The sequence below is a fragment of the Ambystoma mexicanum genome, chromosome 7q (genome assembly GCF_040938575.1).
Source record: "Ambystoma mexicanum isolate Mex_15411 chromosome 7q, UKY_AmexF1_1, whole genome shotgun sequence".
Lineage (NCBI taxonomy): Eukaryota > Metazoa > Chordata > Amphibia > Caudata > Ambystomatidae > Ambystoma > Ambystoma mexicanum.
The window spans coordinates 723309337-723329874 of NC_090941.1; the positions used below are offsets into that span (position 1 = coordinate 723309337).

The window sequence follows — 20538 nt, forward strand, 5'->3', positions numbered from 1 at the left end:
TTACTATATACTTAGATTTGACAATAGCATTTGAAACCGAAAAAGCTCACCCTCCAAAGTTCAATAACCAAGCACTGACATCAATGATTTATGAAGATGATTTAGTGCTGCTAACTCAAACTCAAATCTGATTGCAACGATTGTTGAATTCGCTTCGACAATACATGATTATCAGTGATTTGATAATAAACATTGAGAAATCCAAAATTATTTAATTTGTCTTCAACACTGGAAAAAGTAGAAGACATTTCCAGTGGAAAATAAGTTATGAACAGCTCCAACAGGTACAATCCATCAGTTACCCGGCTATCAGATTTAACAAAACTATGGGAGAAAAGACTTGCTTGATTGAACTCAAACTGAAAACGAAAATGTTAGCAACGCAAGTGCCATACTACATGCAAGGTATGGGTGTTCTCCATGATTCCACTGATCTTATTCTACAAATAAAAAGGTGGTGCCAGTCTTGACATATGGAGGTGAAGCAGCGCTAAATCTTTTGTGGAAGATCTGGAAAGACCTTGAGGGAAAACTTTAGAAAAAGATCTTAAAACTACCAACAAGTCTACCACTGGCTGCCATTCGAGCAGAACTAGGGATGCAATCTCTTCAATCAATAAGTGTTTGGAAATCTCTATCTTTCCTATGAAAATTTACTGTAGCCGATGCTGCAATTCCGTATCTACTTCTTCAATCTAAGGAAATCGGTCCTTACCGCTAGGTTGCTAGAAAAGTGGCATGATAAATGTATACTTCACCTACCCTAGGTTCATAAAAAAGTGGCACGATAAATGTCTACTTCACCTCCTGCATTTGGACACTTCATTAGAATGTTTAATGTCCAATCCTTGCTCTATAAAACAAAAACTAAAAAAACCAGACTGGATAGAAACGTAAGATCAGAGAGCCCAATACAAATTGATGTTAGATTCGGCACATGAATCACAATCGCAAAATTCCACCTTGAATTACCTGCGGAAATTTCTAAGTAGGTATCACCGAAACCAGTTCCTTCGACTGAGATTAAATCTTTATGCAATGAAGGAATGTCTATTTGTCCACAAAAGTTAGAACTGCCATGACGTCACATGCCGATTCTTTAATATCTCTGAAAATGACCAAAGAATCAAACACCTGCTCACAGTGTGTCCTGCATTAACGGCATTAAGAACTAGTTTTCTGGCAGATTACGTCAATGATGCAAACACACTGTCAATAGATGAATGGTGGAGCATGTTCCTACCAGGAGAAAAGCCATCAAGTGTTTATGCAGGAGTGAACTTTTTAGATAACAGTTTATATAAAGATTTTCTAAACTCAATTAGTGACTAAGATAATATGTATATTTTTAGTGTATAATAAAACAGGATGGTTAAACACGCTATGCAACGATGAACGTTGAGGTCTACCTCTAATGAAATATGAATTTGTTCAATGTACTTTGATGTAAGTGTTAAAGGTTTGTGATAAACCAAAACACAATGATAAAAAATAAAAAAAATAAAAATGTCATTTTCTGGGACTGCAACAACTGGTTTCAGTTGCGAGCAAGATGCCACTTCACCGTTGTCATATGAAGCCTTGCAAAGGGAACTAGGTTTATGCAAGCGGCCATAAGTCCCAAGAGCCTTTGAAACCACCAATTTGTCAGAATCTGGTGTGTGTTGAACTTTACAATGGTTTGCTGAATGGCTTTTTGCCTTTCCAGGGGTGGCAAGGCTCTGCGTAGAGTAGAATCTATAACTGTTCCTAGGAATTGGATCCTTTGTGAAGGATTGAGCTGCGATTTTGTCACATTTATGGAAAACCCCAGGTTGAAAAGAGTGTGGCATGTTATTTGCATCTTCTGAAGCAATTCCCCTGGAGACTGGACCTCGAGAAGCCAGATGTCTAGGTAATGGTATAGATGTACTGCCCTTAACCGAAGGTAGGCTGCCACTGACCCCAGAACTTTTGTGAAAACTCTGGGAGCCAAATTTAGCCCGAAGGAAAGACCTGTGAACTGGTAATGAGACCATCCTATGGTAAACCTGAGGAACTGACTGTGATGTTTGTAGATGGGGATGTGAAAGTATGCATCCTGTAGATCTACAGATGCCATCCAATCATGTGGATGAAGAGAAGACAGGATCTGAGGAATGGTCACCATGTGGAAGGTTTCCATTTACAGGAATTGGTTGAGGTCTGAAAGGTCCATAATTGGACGGATCCCACCCGATTTCTTTGGGATCAGAAAGTAACTGGAGTAAAATCCCCGACCTACTTCCTCTTGAGGAACCAACTCTATCGCTCCTAAGGAAAGGAATTTTTGGATCTCTTCCAGGAGCTCAATGTTAGGCAGAAACCTGTGCAGTTCCCTTAGGGACCACTGCAAAAGATTTAAGACTACAGGTGTTAGCAGTAAACCCATTTGGTAGCAGTCTGTACCACCCAAATTTACCTGGTAGCTGTGGCTGAGCAGTCAGACTTCCCTCAAGAAGAGTTAGGCAGTATGCAAAGTATACTCAATAGGTTCTCAGATACAATAATACAAGCAAACACTGACCAGAGCTTTGGTATCAAAGTATATAATTATTTATTTAAAAACACACAGTTGAAACACTCCAGCACTCTTATTGTAAAATATTCTAAACACAGTTACTATTGTGATATATACACCCCTTTTTCCCTATTAGAAAATCACAGTAAGACACCACTTATTTTCATAAAGAGGTGAGCGCTTAACTAGATTGCACTCTAATAAGTTTGTGAAAAAGGGAGGGAAAAAGACAGAATATGAAGAGGTACACCACTCTATGATTCCAGAACACGGTTAGCAAGGCAGAGAGCAAAAAGTCACTGGTGAGCCAAAGTCCAAAGGCTGGGCCCACTCTTAGAGAGAGCAGAGTACAAATACGCCCAAGATCACACAGTTACACTAGGCTTAGAAAGTCTTGCAGAGGGTTCAGAAAAGAGTTTAGAGAGGCTTAGAAAAGTTTAGCCAGGGTGTCCCAGGCTAACCCAGGTTCGAAAGCCGGGGGCTAAATCTACCCCGTACAGTCGGTTGCAAGGGAAGCCAGGCGGGACACGGTACCTTAAGTGGGAAGGATCCTCCAGCGGTGGCAGTTGTTCCTGGTAGTGGTTGCAAGTTGCGTCGTCGTCCCGGGGAAGAGAAGATCTCGACTTGGAGGAAAGATGAAGGTCGTTGCACTACCAGGGCAGAAACCAGCCGCAGAGATTTCCGGTTAAAGGTGGTACCTTTGTCTCGCGGTCGTGGTAAAATGTGGTATCCCGGTTGCAGGGGTGCTTAGCACGGGCAAGGCAGCCACGAGATACGTCGGGAAAGCGAAAAGACAGTGAAACTGGTTATCCCCACCAGTCAAAGGAAGAAGACTCTCCGGTGGGAGATTTCCTCTGTCGTTGGGAAAAAGTGATGAGACAATCCAGCAGGGCTCCACCGGTCGTGGTGTCATGGCAGGTCGGCTCAGCTTCTCCCTCGTCAGATTCTTAGGTCCTGTGGCGACTTCTGAAGTTCCATTCCCCAAAGCCCTTCTTTTATGCAGCAAACCCCCATTCACACAGCCTAGCTGTCACTCAAACATGCTAAGTGGTGAGCCGGCGGGCTCACCACATGGGCCAATCAGGACGGAGTGCGACTTGAGTTGCCTAGGCAACTCAGTCCAGGGTGCCTAAATTCCCCTCCACCCCTCCTAAGTACCCCAGACATAGTGGCACCACTTTGGAGGGCTTCTGTGGAGAAGCCCGCCAAAAAGTGGAACAAAGGGCTCGACTTGGGTTGGAGTCACAGAAGAGAACACAAACGCCATTTTAGAATCAGGTTTTGGCAAAAAATACCAACGGGAGAATTAATATTAATTAAACAAATCGGCGGTATGTTCGAGGCTACCGTAAATAATTAAAGATAGTAGCCTAAAACAATGGGAAATCCCTTAGGAAAATATTCGCGGTTGAATATAAAAAGTAGTATCCACTGCCACCAGCCAAAACTCGATCAGGGGGGACGGAGACGTGCCCCCTCGACTAACAGACCCTGGGGCAATCGAATTGCCTCAGCCAGTACGTCCACAATATGATGGTTTGTACTGGTTCTGTTCAGAATTTAAGACTAGTAAAGTCAATGGTGACTTTACATGCCCTGGGAGACAGTAGTCAGTCCCAGGGTATGGAGTCTATACTGGGGGGGTCACTATGACACCCCTGTGTTACTGCACGGAGGGTGCTGTGTAACACACATCACAAAAACACATGAAACCCTATGGAGTAAAAGACCCCATAGCCCATTAAGCACATCTAGATTCAAAGAAACACACTCAAATCATGCCCAAGAGTGAGGGTAAAAGAGTCTCACGCTTGGCAGGAGAAAAAAATAAACCCCAAAAATCCAGCAAAGCTGCTGGGGGACTTACTAGGTTAGGAAATTCAGCCTAAACAGAGAATTCTCCCGAACACTCAAGGAGGATTTTTGGAGCTTCGGAGGAGAGGATGGTGGAATAGCCGGAAGGGCAAGGCAGTAACCATGCTGAATAATATTCAGAACCCATTCCTCTTGAGTAATGGTTTTCCAAAAGGGAAGGAAGTTGGAAAGCCTTCCTGCTACCACAGATGTATGCTCCTTGATTATAGTAGGAGCGGAAGTTATGTACATGCTCGGAAGGGAGTCACATAGACTTTTGCTCTTGAGCAGAAGTTGAGGAAGGGGTAGGTCCCGACTTAGACTTGGGTCTATATCTTCTCTTTTAGAAGAGTAATACGACTTAGCAGTAGTGGCAGAACCACTGTTTCCTTGAGGATGTGGTTTGAATGCTTTAAGGTTTTGGTGATATGGCTGTTTCACCGAAATTGAGCTAAGGCTTTTAGCGGCCGTGACGCAAGCCTTACATTATGAAGGACCTCATCTGTGAATGGATGGAACAGCGTTTTACCATCAAATGGAAGGTCGAGCACTTTCTCCTGGATATCTTGGTGAAGGGAAGAGACTGACAAATATGCATGTATATGCATGCAGACTGCACTAGTGACTGCTATTGCTTTTGTGTCAGAGAAGACTTTAACCACTTGAAGCTGCTGGATAGCCACCTCTCTACCCTCTGAAATCCAAAAGGAAAACTTGTCCACAGCCTCCTGAGGGAGCAGGTCAGTAAGGCGTTCAAGATTCTCCCAATTAAGGATATTAAATCTGTAGCAGTGTTAAACTGCCTGAGTTGCAAGGTATAGTTAGTATAAGACTTCTTACCTTGAGTCTCCCATGCTTTTGCATTTTTATCCAGAACTGAAGCTGGAGATGGAGAAGGGCCTTTACCCTTTGTGCCTAGGGCAGCTGAAACAACTGCAGATTGAGCCGGAAGATTGCCCATAAGTATGAAGGGCTCATCCTTAGGCACCTTGTATTTGTTATCTAGGGCCTTGGGGATGTGTGGATTGGAATGAGGCTTACCCCAATGATCTAGAGCTTGTTCTAGAACAGACAATTCCATGGGAAGTGGGACTTTTGACGGCTGAGCTCCCCAAAAGACCAGTCGTTTCAGGCATACCCTTAGTGAGGATTTCTAGTGCCTGCATGGTTTAGTGACGATGTCATGAAACATCTTAGATGGTGACTGAGTAATGTCGTCATCTGAGTCAGAGTCCTTGGACATTTTCAGTTTCTTAGGTGGAGGAGCAGAGTCCTCGTTGTCCGCTGATAACGGGATTGGCTCAGGAATAGGATTCATGGGTATCGATCCCTCTGGTACAATAGGGGACATTTTGTCTTTAATGGGCTGAGCCAGAATTTCTAGGAAGGGCTCAGAAAGCATGGTTTCCAGCACAGTATTGGTAATGTTGTTCGCCATTTGAGAAGGGCCAGGTTGAGGGTATTCTAGTCAGAAAGGAGAAGTAGCAGAGTCAGCCCTGTCAGATGGTTGGCTAGGATTGTAGCTTGGTCTAGGAACCTGGACATTGGTTAGAACCAGCTGAGGCTCAGGTTGTGCTGGTACCCGAGTAGGTTGACCTACATTGTCAACAGACTGAGGAGAAAATTGTGGTAAAATATGAGGTGACTGAACTCTCACAGGAGTGCTGAATAATTGTTCATGTGGAACCGTAAAAAGCATCAAAGTCTTCTGAGTCAGAAATTAGAGTACAATTATCCTTCTGACTCTTAGGTACAGAGTCCGAGACAAATGCCACGGGAGATTTCTTCCGTTTGTGCTTTTTTGGAGAATTCGGTACCGGACTAGGGGCCTAATCACGACTTGGCCGTTACCGCCGCCGGTACAACCGCTGGCGGTAATAGCCCTACCGCCGAACTCCCTGGCGCTAATAGCGCCGAATCACGAGTTCGGCGGTAAAGTAATTCCCCATTCCCCATTGAGCCCATACGGGAATGCCCCATTCCCCATTGGGCTCAATGGGGAATTTTCGCGCTCTTACCGCCGGCGGAATGTAATCCTTGCAGCCACTGGGAGCCAGTGGAGAGATTTCAGGGCTGGAGATATACGATCCGAGACCTTGAGGACAAGGACAAGTCTCGCAGTCCTGCTCTGGAGAAGTTGTAACGGGCGGAGAGTAGAAGTAGGTAGATTTAGAAAGAGGCTGTTACAATAGTCCAACCTAGAGAGAATGGGAGTATCCTCTGAATAATTTCTCTAATGATCCCACTTAATTGTTTTTTTGTCAAATTGAGGATTTTCCTGTTAATACAATAAAGAACATTGTGGACTTCATGCTCTTAGTACCGAGACGAGGAAGAGGGGCACAGAGTCATAGGCCACAGTGAGCGGTCTAGCTGCTCTAGTGACCCACACCTGAGTGGGAACTTTAAATATTTAAAGGCCTGTCAGGTGCAAGTTTCAGAAGCAGCAGGAGAAAGCAGAGGTAGACGCTGCACCTTTGCAGATAGCGGGACGCCCTGAAGACAGTTTGTCGGAGGTCATATAGTGCCCTGGAGATGCAGAGGACACGCAGCGGGAAGCAGTGGCGGGACCAGATGTCCCTCAAGAGAGACTCGCTCTCCGTGCCCAACTACGCACTCCAGTGTAAGGACTTCACTGGAACACGTGTGGAGCCGTGTGAACTCCAGCGAGAGACAGCAGGTGCAGCAAGAGGCTGACAGTACCTGTCCCCGCAACTGGATACCCGGCGAGCAGCAATGCATAAAAAGCGGGTCCGGAGGAGACGCCAAGAGAACCTGGGGAGTTGTCCTGAATTAGGTAACCCAAAGGCGCTCCACCATAGACCGATTCAAAAGAAAACCAGTTTTGAATACCAAGCATTTAAAAGGAAGCAGATTGAATGTAATTACCCAAGAGGGAGAGGGCATACAGAAGGATATTGTAACACACATTTCCCAAACCATAAGGTGGCAATTGTTAAAAAAGGTGAACATGACTTGCCTGAAAAGAGAGGCCCAAGAATGGAACATTGTAACCTGCATTGCCAAAATCAAAGAACGGCAAATATAAAACAAAGGGGATACAGTCTTCCTAAAGAAGGATGTTCAAGTAAGGGACATTATTACCTGCATTGCCAAAGCCAAGAGATATAAAGGCAGATTGAATGTAGCAGTCACAGGAGTTGTGAATCACACTGTCAACAGCCAATAGGGTGTGTGGAAAGAAATAAGAGACCACAGGAGAAGAGCCCTCCTTGTAGAAGGGATCAAGGGGGAAGAGAATAATAATCTGCATTGCCAATGGCAAATGAATGTGTGTAAGAATCATTGTCCTTCTGTGCAGCATGTGTATGAAAGAAGTTATAGCCAGTGGTGTTACAAATCCAGAGACTTATCCCAGAGGCTGTTGTTGGTTTAACTTTCCCCATTGAGGAGTCAAGTGTGAAAAGTTGGGAACAAACCTTACCACTGAGTACAAATAGTAGTAGTATTAGCATTAGTAGTAGTAGTATAAGTAGTAATAGTAGGAGGAGGAGGAGTTTTATCCTGGCAGGTGAGTTTACTAGCAAAGGGACAAATAGTGGTTAGTCCTGGCAGGCGAGTGGACCAGGAAGAAGAGAAGACGAAGTACTTTAAATGTGGTTGTAACTGATTGTGCTGGGAAATTATTGGCAATCCTGTGGTGGATGTTCTGTTGTGTAACCAGCCGGACTGAATTAGAACCTCTGAATGATTTGTTCTGATAAAAGATTTGCTTGTGAAGAGACATAATGTGATGAGATTGGTCCCCTGAGAAAGGAATCTTTGTCATTAGCTTTTCAAACTGATGTAATACGAAAATACTTTTTGAACTGCCAAGTGGAAGCTATAACAGTTGGGCTGAGAGAGAGTAATCCTGAAATGGGAAGCCACTTTGACAAGTGAAGAACACATTGAAGATAAAGAACTGTGTATTCTACATGCAGTGGAACTAGGCAAAAGAAAATAACTTTCCTGAAATTAACTTTGGGTTAAACTATCCTGACTTCATCCAGGGGAATGGGTTCCAACCCTGATCACAAGAGTATATGTTTACATTATATTTGAATATATGTTGAGTTACAAAGTTGAAACTGCCAAATTGCTCCTATATTATTTTGTTGTACACTAGGTCATAGGGACACTAGGTCATTTTCCTTTAGTCTTGGTTTTATTAGGGAAAGATAGGCATTTGTCTCACCCTTTATTATTTCAACTAGCAGGTGTACTTGTGCTTTGTTCGGTAATCCCTACTTCAGTCCTAGTTTTAATTTGATTTAATAAACTAAACCAATACTTCTTTATAGACAACATTGCTAGTCTTTCCTGTAGGAGCTAGTGTGAACAAATTTTCTTTGTTTCGACCTCTGGAGCAAGCCACATAAAGCGGACCATGAGAAAAGCGTGCATCCCGTCAATTGATTCCAGCTACTTTGAGTTGAAGCGTTGAGATAGCGCAGCAACATTATTGGTGTCACTCGCAGGACTTCAAAAAGGGAGTGCCGCTAATGTCAGCTAGAAGTCTGATAGTGTGGAAAGTTTAGGAAAAATGAACTGCTGAGGACTTTAGGAACAATGAACGTAGAACTACGGAAGAACTACGGCGTGAAGAGCCATATGGCAGGGGTAAGCATTGAAGACTGCTTAAAAAAAAAGAAATCCAAAAAAGGTATATTTTATACTTGTTACGTTACATTGGGCCTCATTACGACCCTGCCGGTCCGGAAAGAACTGTGGTGGTAAAACCGCTGCCACCGTTGTTTCAGGACCAGCTGATTCAGAGTCCTGCAGGCAGGAGGTGTCACTCCCGCCAGGTCTGACCTGGCGGGTTTAACACCACCCGCCTGCATGCGGACATGGAAACACCGGCTCTGTCATAGACGGGACCAGTTTTTCCATGGTCCCCACCCTCATTGAGTCCTATGGGACTCCATGGGAATGGGGATTTACAGAATTCCGCCTCCGTAATAACCGGGTCACCGGGGTTGTAATGCCACAGTGATTCCAGCAATCACAGAGGCAGAATGGTAATACGGGTCCGGCGGCAGCCTGCCGTTTTTTCTGGCACGGCTACCACCGGACTCGTAATGAGGCCCATTGTCTACACCATACAACCTACCCACATGCCAAATTTCAGGTTTGTAGCATGTTGGGAAGTATGCTGAACATTTGGAACGGACACAAAAACACATATCCACACATTTACTATATATATCTATATAAATGGAACAAGTTACTTACCTGCAACTGTTGTTCTCCAGCATGGGTCTGGCATGGATTCACATGCTCATGAATATTCCCCGTCGGCAGGCTGGGAATCCTTGGTAAAGAAAAAATCAGTTTCAGTTTGGTTTCTGAACTGGCTTTCTCCTAATAACCAATCACTGGTCTCTGGGTCATACTGCCCCAGCCAATGACTGCCCTCTACCTAAGCCCCTACTCTGGAGCAATCTTCAGATTTGGTAGCACGTAAAGTGGCAGAAGGACCAAGAGAAGAGCCGCAGAAGGGTAGGAGGAAGGGTTTGCATGTGACCAGACCCATGCTGGAGAACAAAAGTTACAGGTAAGTAACTTGTTCCTTCTCCAGCATGGGGTCTGGCATGGATTCACATGCTCATGAATACAAGAATACATAGCAGTACACACATACACAACCACGGGAGGTGGCATGGCTCAACATTAAGCATTACATCAACTCAACATTAAGCACCTCTTACCTCCTCACCAGGCCCACCTTCAGGCAAACAGGTTGCGCAGCACTGCCTGGCCGACTCTGGACTCCTCCCTAGAATCCCAGTAGACGCAGTAGAATCTCGTGAAGGTGTGCGTCGACCTCCACGTAGCAGCCCTGAAGATGTCCAGCAAGGGCACAACAGACAGGAACGCTGTGGTACCAGTGATCGCTCTGGTCGAATGGGCTCTCGGGCGGCCGGGCAACGGTCGGATTGCCAACCGGTGACAGTGCATGATGCAGCCGGAGAGCCATCTGGAAATGGAAGCCTTCGAGAGGGCCTTCCCTTGGTTCACAGGTCCAAAATTCACAAACAGTTGTGATGTCTTCCGAAGGCTCTTCGTGCGGTCCACGTAGAACTTCAGCGCTATAGCTACATCCAGCGAGTGCAAAGTCCTCTCAGCCAATGATGAAGGCGACGGGAAGAAAACCGGTAACACCAAGGGCTTGTTGATGGAAGTCCGACGGCACCTTGGGCATGAAGGAGGGGTGCGTCCTCAGCACCACCCTCGTCTCGTGGAATGTCAGGGACGGTGGTTTACAGGAGAGGGCCTGGATCTCTCCCACTCGTCGTGCGGAGGTGATGGCCACAAGAAACGCTGTCTTCCACGCTAGGAACTTCAACGGTGCCGAATGCAGAGGCTCGAATGGCGGCTCCATGAGCCTGGTCAGCACCACGTTGAGCTCCCACGCCAGGGCCGGAGCCTTCACCGGCAGGAATGATCGGAACAGTCCTTTCATAAACTCCTTCACCACAGAGATGATCGCCCCGGAGTTCTGGTGTAGCAGGAAAATCGCCGCTTGATGGATCTTGATGGAGGCATGAGCTAGCCCCGCCTTGGCCAGCAACAGTAGGTATAGCAGCACTTGAGTGCCGTAATCCGCAGAGGGTTAATCTTCTGTGCATAGCACCAGACAGAGAACCTCTTCCATTTGTATCCATAGAACTTGAGGGTTGAGGACGCCCTGGCCTTTGCAAGCACCTCCTTACAGTCCACCGGGATATCGTACCCTCCAAACTCTAGTGCTGCAGGAGCCAGACCAGCAAGTTCGGCGACCCCGGATCGTGGTGGAGGATGGCGCCTCTTTCTCTGGCGAGAAGATCCGCGTCTGTCGGCAGTTTGACTGGGGGGGACGCTGACATGGCCAGAAGGTCCGGGAACCAGATCTGCCTCAGCCACGCCGGTGCGACGAGGATCATCCTGCACCAGGACCATCTGAGATAATTGATGAGTCGCAGCATCAACGGCAACGGTGGGAACGCATACAGGAACAGGCTGTCCCAGGGGAATTAGAAGGCATCGCCCATGCTCCCCAGCTGGGGAAACCTGCTGGCGAAGCTCCAGCACTTGGTGGCCATCGCAAAGAGGTCGATCTGGGGATTGCCCCATTGTTGGAATAGTAGATCCACTTGATCCTGCTGCAGTTCCCACTCGTGGCCCGAGCGCAGCTCCCTGCTGAGTGAGTCGGCGATGGTCTTCTTTATTCCTGCCAGATGGAAGGGTACCAGAAACATCCCTTGGGCGACGGCCCAGTGCCACAGATTCTGGGCTTCCTTGGATAGGGCTGGGGATCTGGTGCCTCCCTGCTTCCGGATGTAGAACATCGTGGTGGTGTTGTCGGTGAAGATCCTTACCATCTTGCCCTTGAGGGACAGAAGGAATGACCTCAGGGCCCAGAACATGGCTCGGAGCTCCAGGACATTGATGTGTAGTGACCTCTCCTCCGGGAGCAAAAGACCTCTTGCGTGGAGATCTCTGGTGTGCACTCCCCATCCCTCAAGGGAGGCGTCCGTCGTCACAGTCTCCTGATGTGCCGGGGTCTGGAAGTCTATACCCGCCACCAGATGTGCGCGAGTGCTCCACCACCGGATCGCTTGGCGGAAGGTCTCGTTGAGTGAGATCCTGTCTTCGAAGCTGCCCGCCGCTTGCATCGAGCAGGCGTCGAGGAACTCTTGCAGTGGATGCATCCGCAGCCTGCACAGGCGCACGAGGTAGATGCACGAGGATATCATGCCGAGCAGGGACTTGGTGGCCACGTCCATGGTCAACAGCTGTTGCACTTTGCCCAGGATGGCCTTCGTCCTTTCCTCTGATAGAGAAGCCAATCGCGCCACTGTGTCAAGCCTGGCTCCTAGGAACAGGGCGACTTGCAACGGTACCAAGTCGGATTTCGCGAAGTTGATCGAGAATCCCAGATCCGTGAGCAGTTGGACGGTCTTCGCTGTGTGCACAACAGCGAGTTCTCTTGTCCTTGCACGGATGAGCCAATCGTCCAGGTAGGGGTAGACGTGGATCCCCTGCAGGAGTTGTGGACGGGTTCTTCAGGAGCGACAGCCCCTCGTCCCAGATGTCGTCCAGTAATGGAACCGAGAGGACCGTCTTCCTCTTGGCCTCACGCCGTTGATAGAGAAAGCCTTCCTTCTTCTGTTCTTCGGGGCAGAGCTGGAAGAGCTTGGATGCCCTGGCGATCATGGCGTGGAAGGAGCCAATTTCATCGGGTGGGGAGGCCCGAGGGGGTGATGATGGAAGGCCCATCCCATCGTCACCACTGTCGTCATCCGTCCCCGTCGTGGCTGTCTCCGTTTCCGTATCATCCCTGGGATTAGGGGAAGGCCATGAAGGCTGCGAAGGCCATGAAGGCAGTGAAGGCTGGAAGGGGGGGGGGCAAGTTCTCTACCGCTTGCTTGGAGGGCTTCCCGACGGTCCAGGCTCCACTGGATCGTCCGCTGGGGGTAAGGGAAACCTTGTCCTTATCTCTGTACACAAGGCCTGGATCGCCATCAGGCATTGCTCCTGAGTTGTCTTGTGGCATAGGCACCGGCTGCGACGGGTGCGATGGTTGGGGAGTGGAATCCTCCACCTCCACGGGCTCCTCGTCAGCACCGTCGTCGCTTTCTTCATCTGCCTCGTCAGGATCCCTCCCGTGGGACCGGACCTCCTTGAACTTCTTGTTGAGAATCTTAGCGACTCCAGCCAGCTCGTCCTCAGAGGCGGTATCTGTGTCCGTAATGGCCACCGCCCCCCCTCTTTTTCCACCCAGGGTTTCATGGGGTCTTATAGATGGGCTGAAAAGAGGATTCCATCCACGGTGGTAGGGAAACTCTAGGCCCCGAGGGCGCCTCCACTGGGGTAGCCTCCACAGGCTTTGCCAGGGCCGCCACGACTCCCTCGATAGAGGCCTTAGCCGAGTGAATCAGGGCCTTCGCGACTTTGGGCACGCCTGAGGCCTTCACCTTGGGGGGAGGGTCACTGCTTCGCTCCCCCTCGGCTGTTCGGCTGTCTCCATCGGGATCGACCCGGGCTTCTCCCGAAGCTTACCCGGGTTCTCCGATTTCCTCTTCCCCGAGCCAGAGCGTTGGCTTGTGGTTGATGGTGCCGGTGAAAGTGCGCCCTGCCTGGCAGCCAAGGAGCCCGACCGATCGGCACTCCCGGTGCCCACAGACTCACGGTGGTTTGCCTTTTGTTGGGCCCCCGTTGCCAGAGCACCCTCAAAGGTCTTAGAAGACCGCTCAGACGATGACTTCTTCTCACCTGCTGCTGGGCTCTTCCCCTCCAGCCAGTTGGTGAGGCGGATACAGCGGTCTCTCATAGTCCGTACGGACATGTTCTTGCAAAACGCACAGTCCTTCTCCACATGCGTTTTGTCTTCGTGAAGGCAGTAGAGACATCTAGAATGCTCATCCTCTTTGAAAACATTCTGCAATCTGCATCCAGGGGAGCTCGTGAACAGCTTGGATCCGGGCGTCATGTTTCCTTTGTCCTGAGACATGTCCACGCGGGTTAGGCCTCAGAGATCTTCTGGAATCCTCCAAGAAGTGAAACTCGACGAAACCTTTGCCCTCGAGGGGCGTAGAAAATTACAAAACGGGTTCCCCCGTGATCGGAAGTAGAAACAGTGGAGCTTGAGGCTCGATTGACTGAAAAAATTAGGTTAAACTCTTTGAAAAATCACAAAACACAGTAAAAGCTCGAACGCTATAGCACGAGGACTCCCAACACATGAACGTGCGGTAAAAATCTGAAGATGGCTGCCAGAGAAGGGGCTTAGGTAGAGGGCAGTCATTGGCTGGGGCAGTATGACCCAGAGACCAGTGATTGGTTATTAGGAGAAAGTCAGTGCAGAAACTAAACTGAAACTGATTTTTTCTTTACTGAGGATTCCCAGCCTGACGACGGGGAATATTCTTGAGCATGTGAATCCATGCCAGAACCCATGCTGGAGAAATATAAATATATTACACGGCCCGCGGTAGCGGGCGTGTAGTTATGGTTAAGTTGCTAAATCCATAAGAAGACCTCTTTTTGGGCGGCTTATAACTTCGCTCCCCATGGACGAATCTTCACCATACTTTGACAAAAAAGGATATGGGCCGCTCTGAATTTTTTGCAAAGTTATAGGGGGGGGCCCAAAATTTTTTTTTTTCCATGGACTGAATGGAGAAAAAATATGTTCATGCCTACAGCCCAAAACTGCTAGATGGATTTTCACCAAATTTGCAGTAGGAGTGGCGGCTTGGTCCCGAAAGCGTGCTTTTGTAAAGTTGGTGGAAATCTGTTCAGTAGTTTTTTTTTTTTATTACCAAAAAGTAGGTCCAAAAAATGTGTGATATCTGGGTTCGGTCCGCGGACCCATTTCCCTGTTCGATACGCGGGCAGGGCTCAGATTGGCTTAGAAGGCAACGTGGTGTCCGCAGACATCGGACGCACCCACTGATTGGATGTTGAAAAGCGTGAAGCACGTCATATTTTTGGAAACGCCTGCCATTTTGGATTCGCAGACAGTGGCCGGTGACGGCAGACATCGCAGTAGAAACATATTAAAAGACACCACATTGCACTTGTCAAACTTATCAAATAATCTCTGGGGAGGTGAGGAGTGATGACGATGGGATGGGATATGGCTACAAGGAGCAAAAAAAAAGGCGTTTTTCGCCATAGAAATCTGCTAACAGTCCGGATGTTCGCGAACACCTCTGCAGTACAGAGTTGGTGAAAAGCAGTTCTTGAATGGCTTATAACTTTGGCGCCACTTAATGAAACTGCCTGAAATCTTGCAATTATATTCTTGACCTGATTCCGAATGAGTTTGCAAAGTTTGGTGGGATTCTGTCAAGAGGGGGCAAAATTAGAGGGGGGGTCCCAAAATATTGTAAAGGCTTATAGATGTGGTGCCATTTGATCAATCTACACAAAGGTTTGCAAAAAGATTATAGATCAAGATATACATGTTTTTGCAAAGTCTGGTTGGATTCTGTCAAGACGGGGCAAAATTAGAGGGGAGATCTAAAAATATTGTAAAGGCTTATAAATGTGGTGCAATTTGACAAATCTACACAAAAGTTTGCAAAAAGATTTTAGATCTAGATAAACATGTTTTTCTAAAGTCTGAATGGATGTTGTCAAGTGGGTGCTAAGTTATATGACTATTGTATGTGCATACATTTGACAATTTTGAAAAAATAAAACATGGGTGGATTTCCAGGAAACTTGTGTAAAGAGCATTGGCAAGGACCTTAAAGCATGGGTTTGCAAATGTGCCTGTGTTTTATTTTTTGACAAGTGTCATAATGTAGGTACAAAAAATAGAGATATACCTTTGGTGACTGAGGTGTAGCCTATGGCCATGGGCAGTGGCCACATGTCTGGGTCATGGAATAAGGTAATGATCGGGAAAATCTGGCTACTGGCCACGACCACGTGGGACAACACATGGGTTTAAAGTGGCCATGTCCACCTGGGACCGGCTTTGTGGTAAAGTTATTTGAAAGAGGGATAGCTTTGAAAGGGAAGAAATATGTGCTTATAGTAATATGGTCATAGTCTTCTCTCTTCGCCTTCTGCAAGCTGTCATGGAAAGTGAAGAGGGACCCTTTCTGGAACCCCGCCTTCCCTTTCCATGGTGGTCATCTTGGAAGAGGATTTTCCTTCCTACAAAAATCAATTTTTTTTTAGCACCCCGGGTTCCCGCTTTGGGAACCTGGGGTGCTAATGTCCTTCATCCCCCATTGCAGGGGCTGGAATGGGGGGAATAATGGTCCGGAAACCTCGTTATCCACCCTCGTTTCGCTTGGGCCGATAACTTGGGCTGCTGGGCTGGTATCCACTGTTCCAGTCCCTGGAAAGGGGGATGAACGCCACAATATTCCCATTAGCATAATACAACATGCTAATGGAAATGTTGAAACATGTTATTGAGTCTATGTACTTTACTGAGAAATGTAAAGTTGATGGAGTCAAAGTTTTTTTTTAGTTATATTTTTTAACTGTGAAAGGTGGTTCCTAAAAGGAACATTTCTTTGGTTGTTTTTTGATGTATGGATTTGTTTGGCAGGAGAGCTTAGAACGAAAGGTGGCGAGGGAAAAGAGGGAAGAGGTACCAAGCACTAATATCTAGGGGCAGGTGGACAAGGGAAGATGTTGCACATGTGTTACTTCTAAGGTAGGGGGCAGTGTTTCTCATGCACCTTGATTACCCGCTTCAAAAGCACTTTGAAATTGCTTCCCTCTGCAGAATGATGTGTTGTAGTATATACAGAGGACTGTAGTTGTAAGAAAATATGGATCAACAGTAGCTTTTACTGCTTGCAAGGTAGCTGGTGGGATTTTGTGTCCCAAAGAAGTAGGTTGTGTGGTATTGGTTGAGGAAGATGAGGTGGAGGAAGATAGCCTCCTACTTGCTAAGAAAGGAATAAACTTTCTGAGAGCATTGCGTTGGATTTGGCGTGGCAGCACATGGAGGTTGTACCGTAGGAGTACTGTCCGGGGAGTCTGCAACTACACTCAGTGCATTTCACTTTGGCAGCTTTAGCCTTTGGTACATTCCCAACAGTGGTAAAGAACGGCCGCACCCATGCTTCTCTCTGGGTGCTAGAGGTGGGCACTTCCTCTACCTCATCTTCTTGGTCCTCTTCATTGTCTTTGGAAGTACTGCGCTTTTTTTGTTGTGAAGGTCCTCCAGCTGTTGTTGGTGGTGGTGGTGGTGGCTCTTGGGGAGGAGGGATGGCAATATGTGATGCCATTTTTAAGATAAATAGCAGTTTTGCTAAAATTCTTCCATGTATGTACTGTGTACTAGATTGTTAATGGATAATGAGTAAGAATAGGTGTAGGAGCTGTGCAAGGGAAATTTTGTTCCAAACCGCGAAGCACGGATCTGATTGCGAAGTGCAGACGCTTTCTCGGACACGTCATCAGGCCGCGCGCCAGCGTATGGTCACCTGTCACTGTCTGGAATGTCCGCGATGAAGTCAGATATTCGTGGACATCTACGGACGCAAAATCAGTTGGAAAAGTTGCAAAAAGTGTATAGAAGTGTTAAAAATGATGATAGAAGGTGGGAAATGGCAGCGTTTTAAGGTGAAACTTTGTAAATTGCACACAAATGTTGCTATATTGTGTACGTATGATATTAGTAAGTTGTAGGAAAATAGCATGCACTGGTAAAAACCCATGAAATTCACTGAAAAAAACGTTGTTAAAGGGACGTTATGGTTAAGTTGCACTAATAAAAACCTATGAAATTCATTGAAAAAACTTTGTTAAAGGGATGTTATGGTTACAAGTAAAACTGAAAAACCTCAGAAATTCGCCAGTTTTGCTAAGCTAAGCAACTATAACTCGCGCCACCACCTTGCACTGCTAAAGCTAACACCCAGGACATCAAACATGGCATCCCTTAACTGTCCTAATGGCTCATTTTTACAAACCCTTTGCCTTGATGCTGATGAAAAGAATAGATTATTATGAAACCAGATTTTAAGCAACATTTTTAGTTACCTGTGCAAATAGGTCCAATATTTTTCCCTTCATGTGCACTCCTTCAAGTGGAATTGGATTACCAAAACTATCCAGAAGACCAGATTTCATCTCATCCAATGGTTTAATATCCACTAGGTCAGTCTCTAAAATTAGAAAAAAAAGAAATGCTTAACAGTGCTCTGCTTGTACTGTTTGAGATATTTAAGAAGGTTAAATAAACATGTTTGATTAATGTATAAAGGACAAAGGTATATAAATTAACTAAAGCTAAATATTCTGCTATATGTAAAGTCACTGATTTGACAAATGAAAAGTCGCAAAAAAGGGGGACAGAGCAACCGTTCAGGATGACTGTACTTTAGGGAAGCTCTCAAATCTCATCTGAAAATCCACAAAAGCCTTGAGTAATCTGTTAGATCATTTAGAAAAACAGAATAATGTGCTCACTCTAAGACCGTCAGTTGTCTGCCCAACCTGAGTGGGATTTATTAGGTGTTTTGTAACACATTACATTGCAAATAAAACAATTTCATAGCACTGAGGAAAATAACCGAGGAGAATGTGAGCGTAAGTTCACAATTGAGCCTGGTGGTCAGATTCCAGATCTTTATTGGAAAGGGAAGAGAGAATGTGGAGAAGAAGTATAGGGAAAGGGTCAGGGGCCATTCAGAGCTAAAACGCAAGGGTTGCATTTGATATCCCGACGAGGAGGCGATGACGCCGGAGTGGGAGTAAGAGAGATCATTGACAGATATGATATATATACGTAATTTATAACACGCCTATACACATGGGTTTCTAGGCTCGACAAGACAAGGTAGAGAAGACAGAGGGAGAACAAAACAAACAATCGTACTAGGCCTTTTGTTATTCAGAACGGAAGGGGGAAGTGCAGCCAGGGCAGCGTGGCTCTGGGTAAGTACAAGGAAACAGGGGACTGTAGGGTGCCAGTTACAGCCCCCACGTTCGCGGTAGGCTCAGAGGCAGTGCTACTGGTAGTGGAGGAGCCTGGTACCCATTGAGACTGAGGGTAGCCAGGCAACCAGTCAGCGCAGCAGACAGGTATGTCAGCAGGGGAGAGAGTGTGAGAAAGCAGAGGCGAAAAGGAAGGTCTTAAGCAGCTTCTGGAACTGCAGGTGGTCCAGCTCAAGTTTGAGAGGGGTAGGGAGGCCATGCCAGAGGGATGCACCTCGGGAGGAGAGAGTGATCTATCCCCTATTCTCTACCTGGAGAAGTGTCTGACCCTCAGAGAGTTGGAGGTGGCTGAGCAAAGGGCTCGAGAGGAAGGTGTTTGGGAAGAGACCGTTGGATCAAGAGCGGGCCCCGGCCCAAGAAAGCCTCGAGGACGGTGCAGAGGGTCTTGAACTTAATCCTTGAAACCACCAGGAGCCAGTGCAGAGATTTCAGGGCTGGAGAGATATGGTCTCTGGGCTTGATGCCAAGGGCAAGTCTCGCAGTACTGTTCTGGATTAGTTGCAGAGGGCAGAGAGTAGTGGAAGGCAGATTGAGAAAGAGGATGTTGCAGTAGCGCCGCATAGAGAGAACCAGGGCTCTGGAAACAGTGAGCTTCTGCGGGAAAGTGAGAAAAGGAAGAATACCTCTGAGGAGGTGCAGCTAGTAGTGGGCCTTCTTGGCAAGGTCTGTGATGTGAGGAAAGAACGAGAGAGTGGAGTCGAAGCTGGCACCAAGATTTTTTGCCTCACAGGAAGGCGAAGGAAGAGGGCCCAAAGAGGAGATACCCGAGTGGAGACCCCTTTGGTGCCTGATGAAGGAAGATCCAAGGCTTTTGAGACTCAAATATTTTTAACTAAATGTGATCCAATGACCTTATTATGGAAAAGCTGATCTTCCCAAAGATTCCCTAACAAGTATGAACTTTCAGAATGAAAAAGGCCTAGCAGGCTTCTTGGTTTCAAGTTAGGCTGAGCATCATAGCGCTGAGCTCAGTTCGTTGCTCCAAACATTTAGCGCTCTAGTGCCCAGCTCACTTCCTGATTTTGCCTACTGGAGAATACGTCTATGCCCCTGTGCTTTAGTGTAGTTGCCTAGCTCAGATATTATAAGCCTCTAGCTACTAGTCGACCTTCTGGGCCAGCAGTGATAACTTTTTTTTGCACTCCCACCGGCAAGTATTTCTTTCCACTTACCAAGAGAATTCTTTTAATGTGATATTGTAACCCACAAGCTACAGGTCACCTTTCTCGACCAATGTGCCCTCTCAGTGTTTGTAATATAGCCCTCAATATGCTGTTGACTCATATACATAGAGGGCCAGGAGGAAAGCTCAGGGGCGAAGTGTTTGTCTTGGAAACAAGACAACGCAGAGCATCACGGGTTTGAAACCCAGTCCTGCGCTTAAGGGGCTGCTCTTCGGCGCGAAGCGTTATATAAAAACCTTTTTTTTTATACCTCTGTGTCTTGTCTCTGCCAGGGTTTGAAATATCGCCCCCAGAAGCCTCTTGGGTCTTTGTCTATTGCCTCCTCTGGTCCCTCCCAGGGGCTGCCTCTATTCATTGTACTAATGTGAAGGAAGTTTTGGGTCGATATCACTTTATGCCTCAGCGACCTGGTTAATTGCAAAAATTTGCGCTGTCGTATTGGTGTGTCATAGAACGGAGACTTTGAGTTCCTTGACTCTGTTTGTTAAACTCAAAAAA

The 20538-nt window shown here is 46.8% G+C and overlaps 1 protein-coding gene across 7 annotated transcripts in view; it reads right to left on the minus strand.

The window, feature by feature from the left end:
- PARP4 (poly(ADP-ribose) polymerase family member 4) overlaps positions 1–20538 on the minus strand; it is a 2748946-nt gene that overhangs the window by 2007093 nt on the left and 721315 nt on the right. For all 7 annotated transcript variants that reach the window (XM_069639202.1, XM_069639198.1, XM_069639200.1 and 4 more), the window contains exon 15: positions 17900–18024. In XM_069639202.1, the coding sequence (XP_069495303.1) occupies positions 17900–18024 (125 nt within the window). The remainder of the gene's footprint in view (positions 1–17899; positions 18025–20538) is intronic.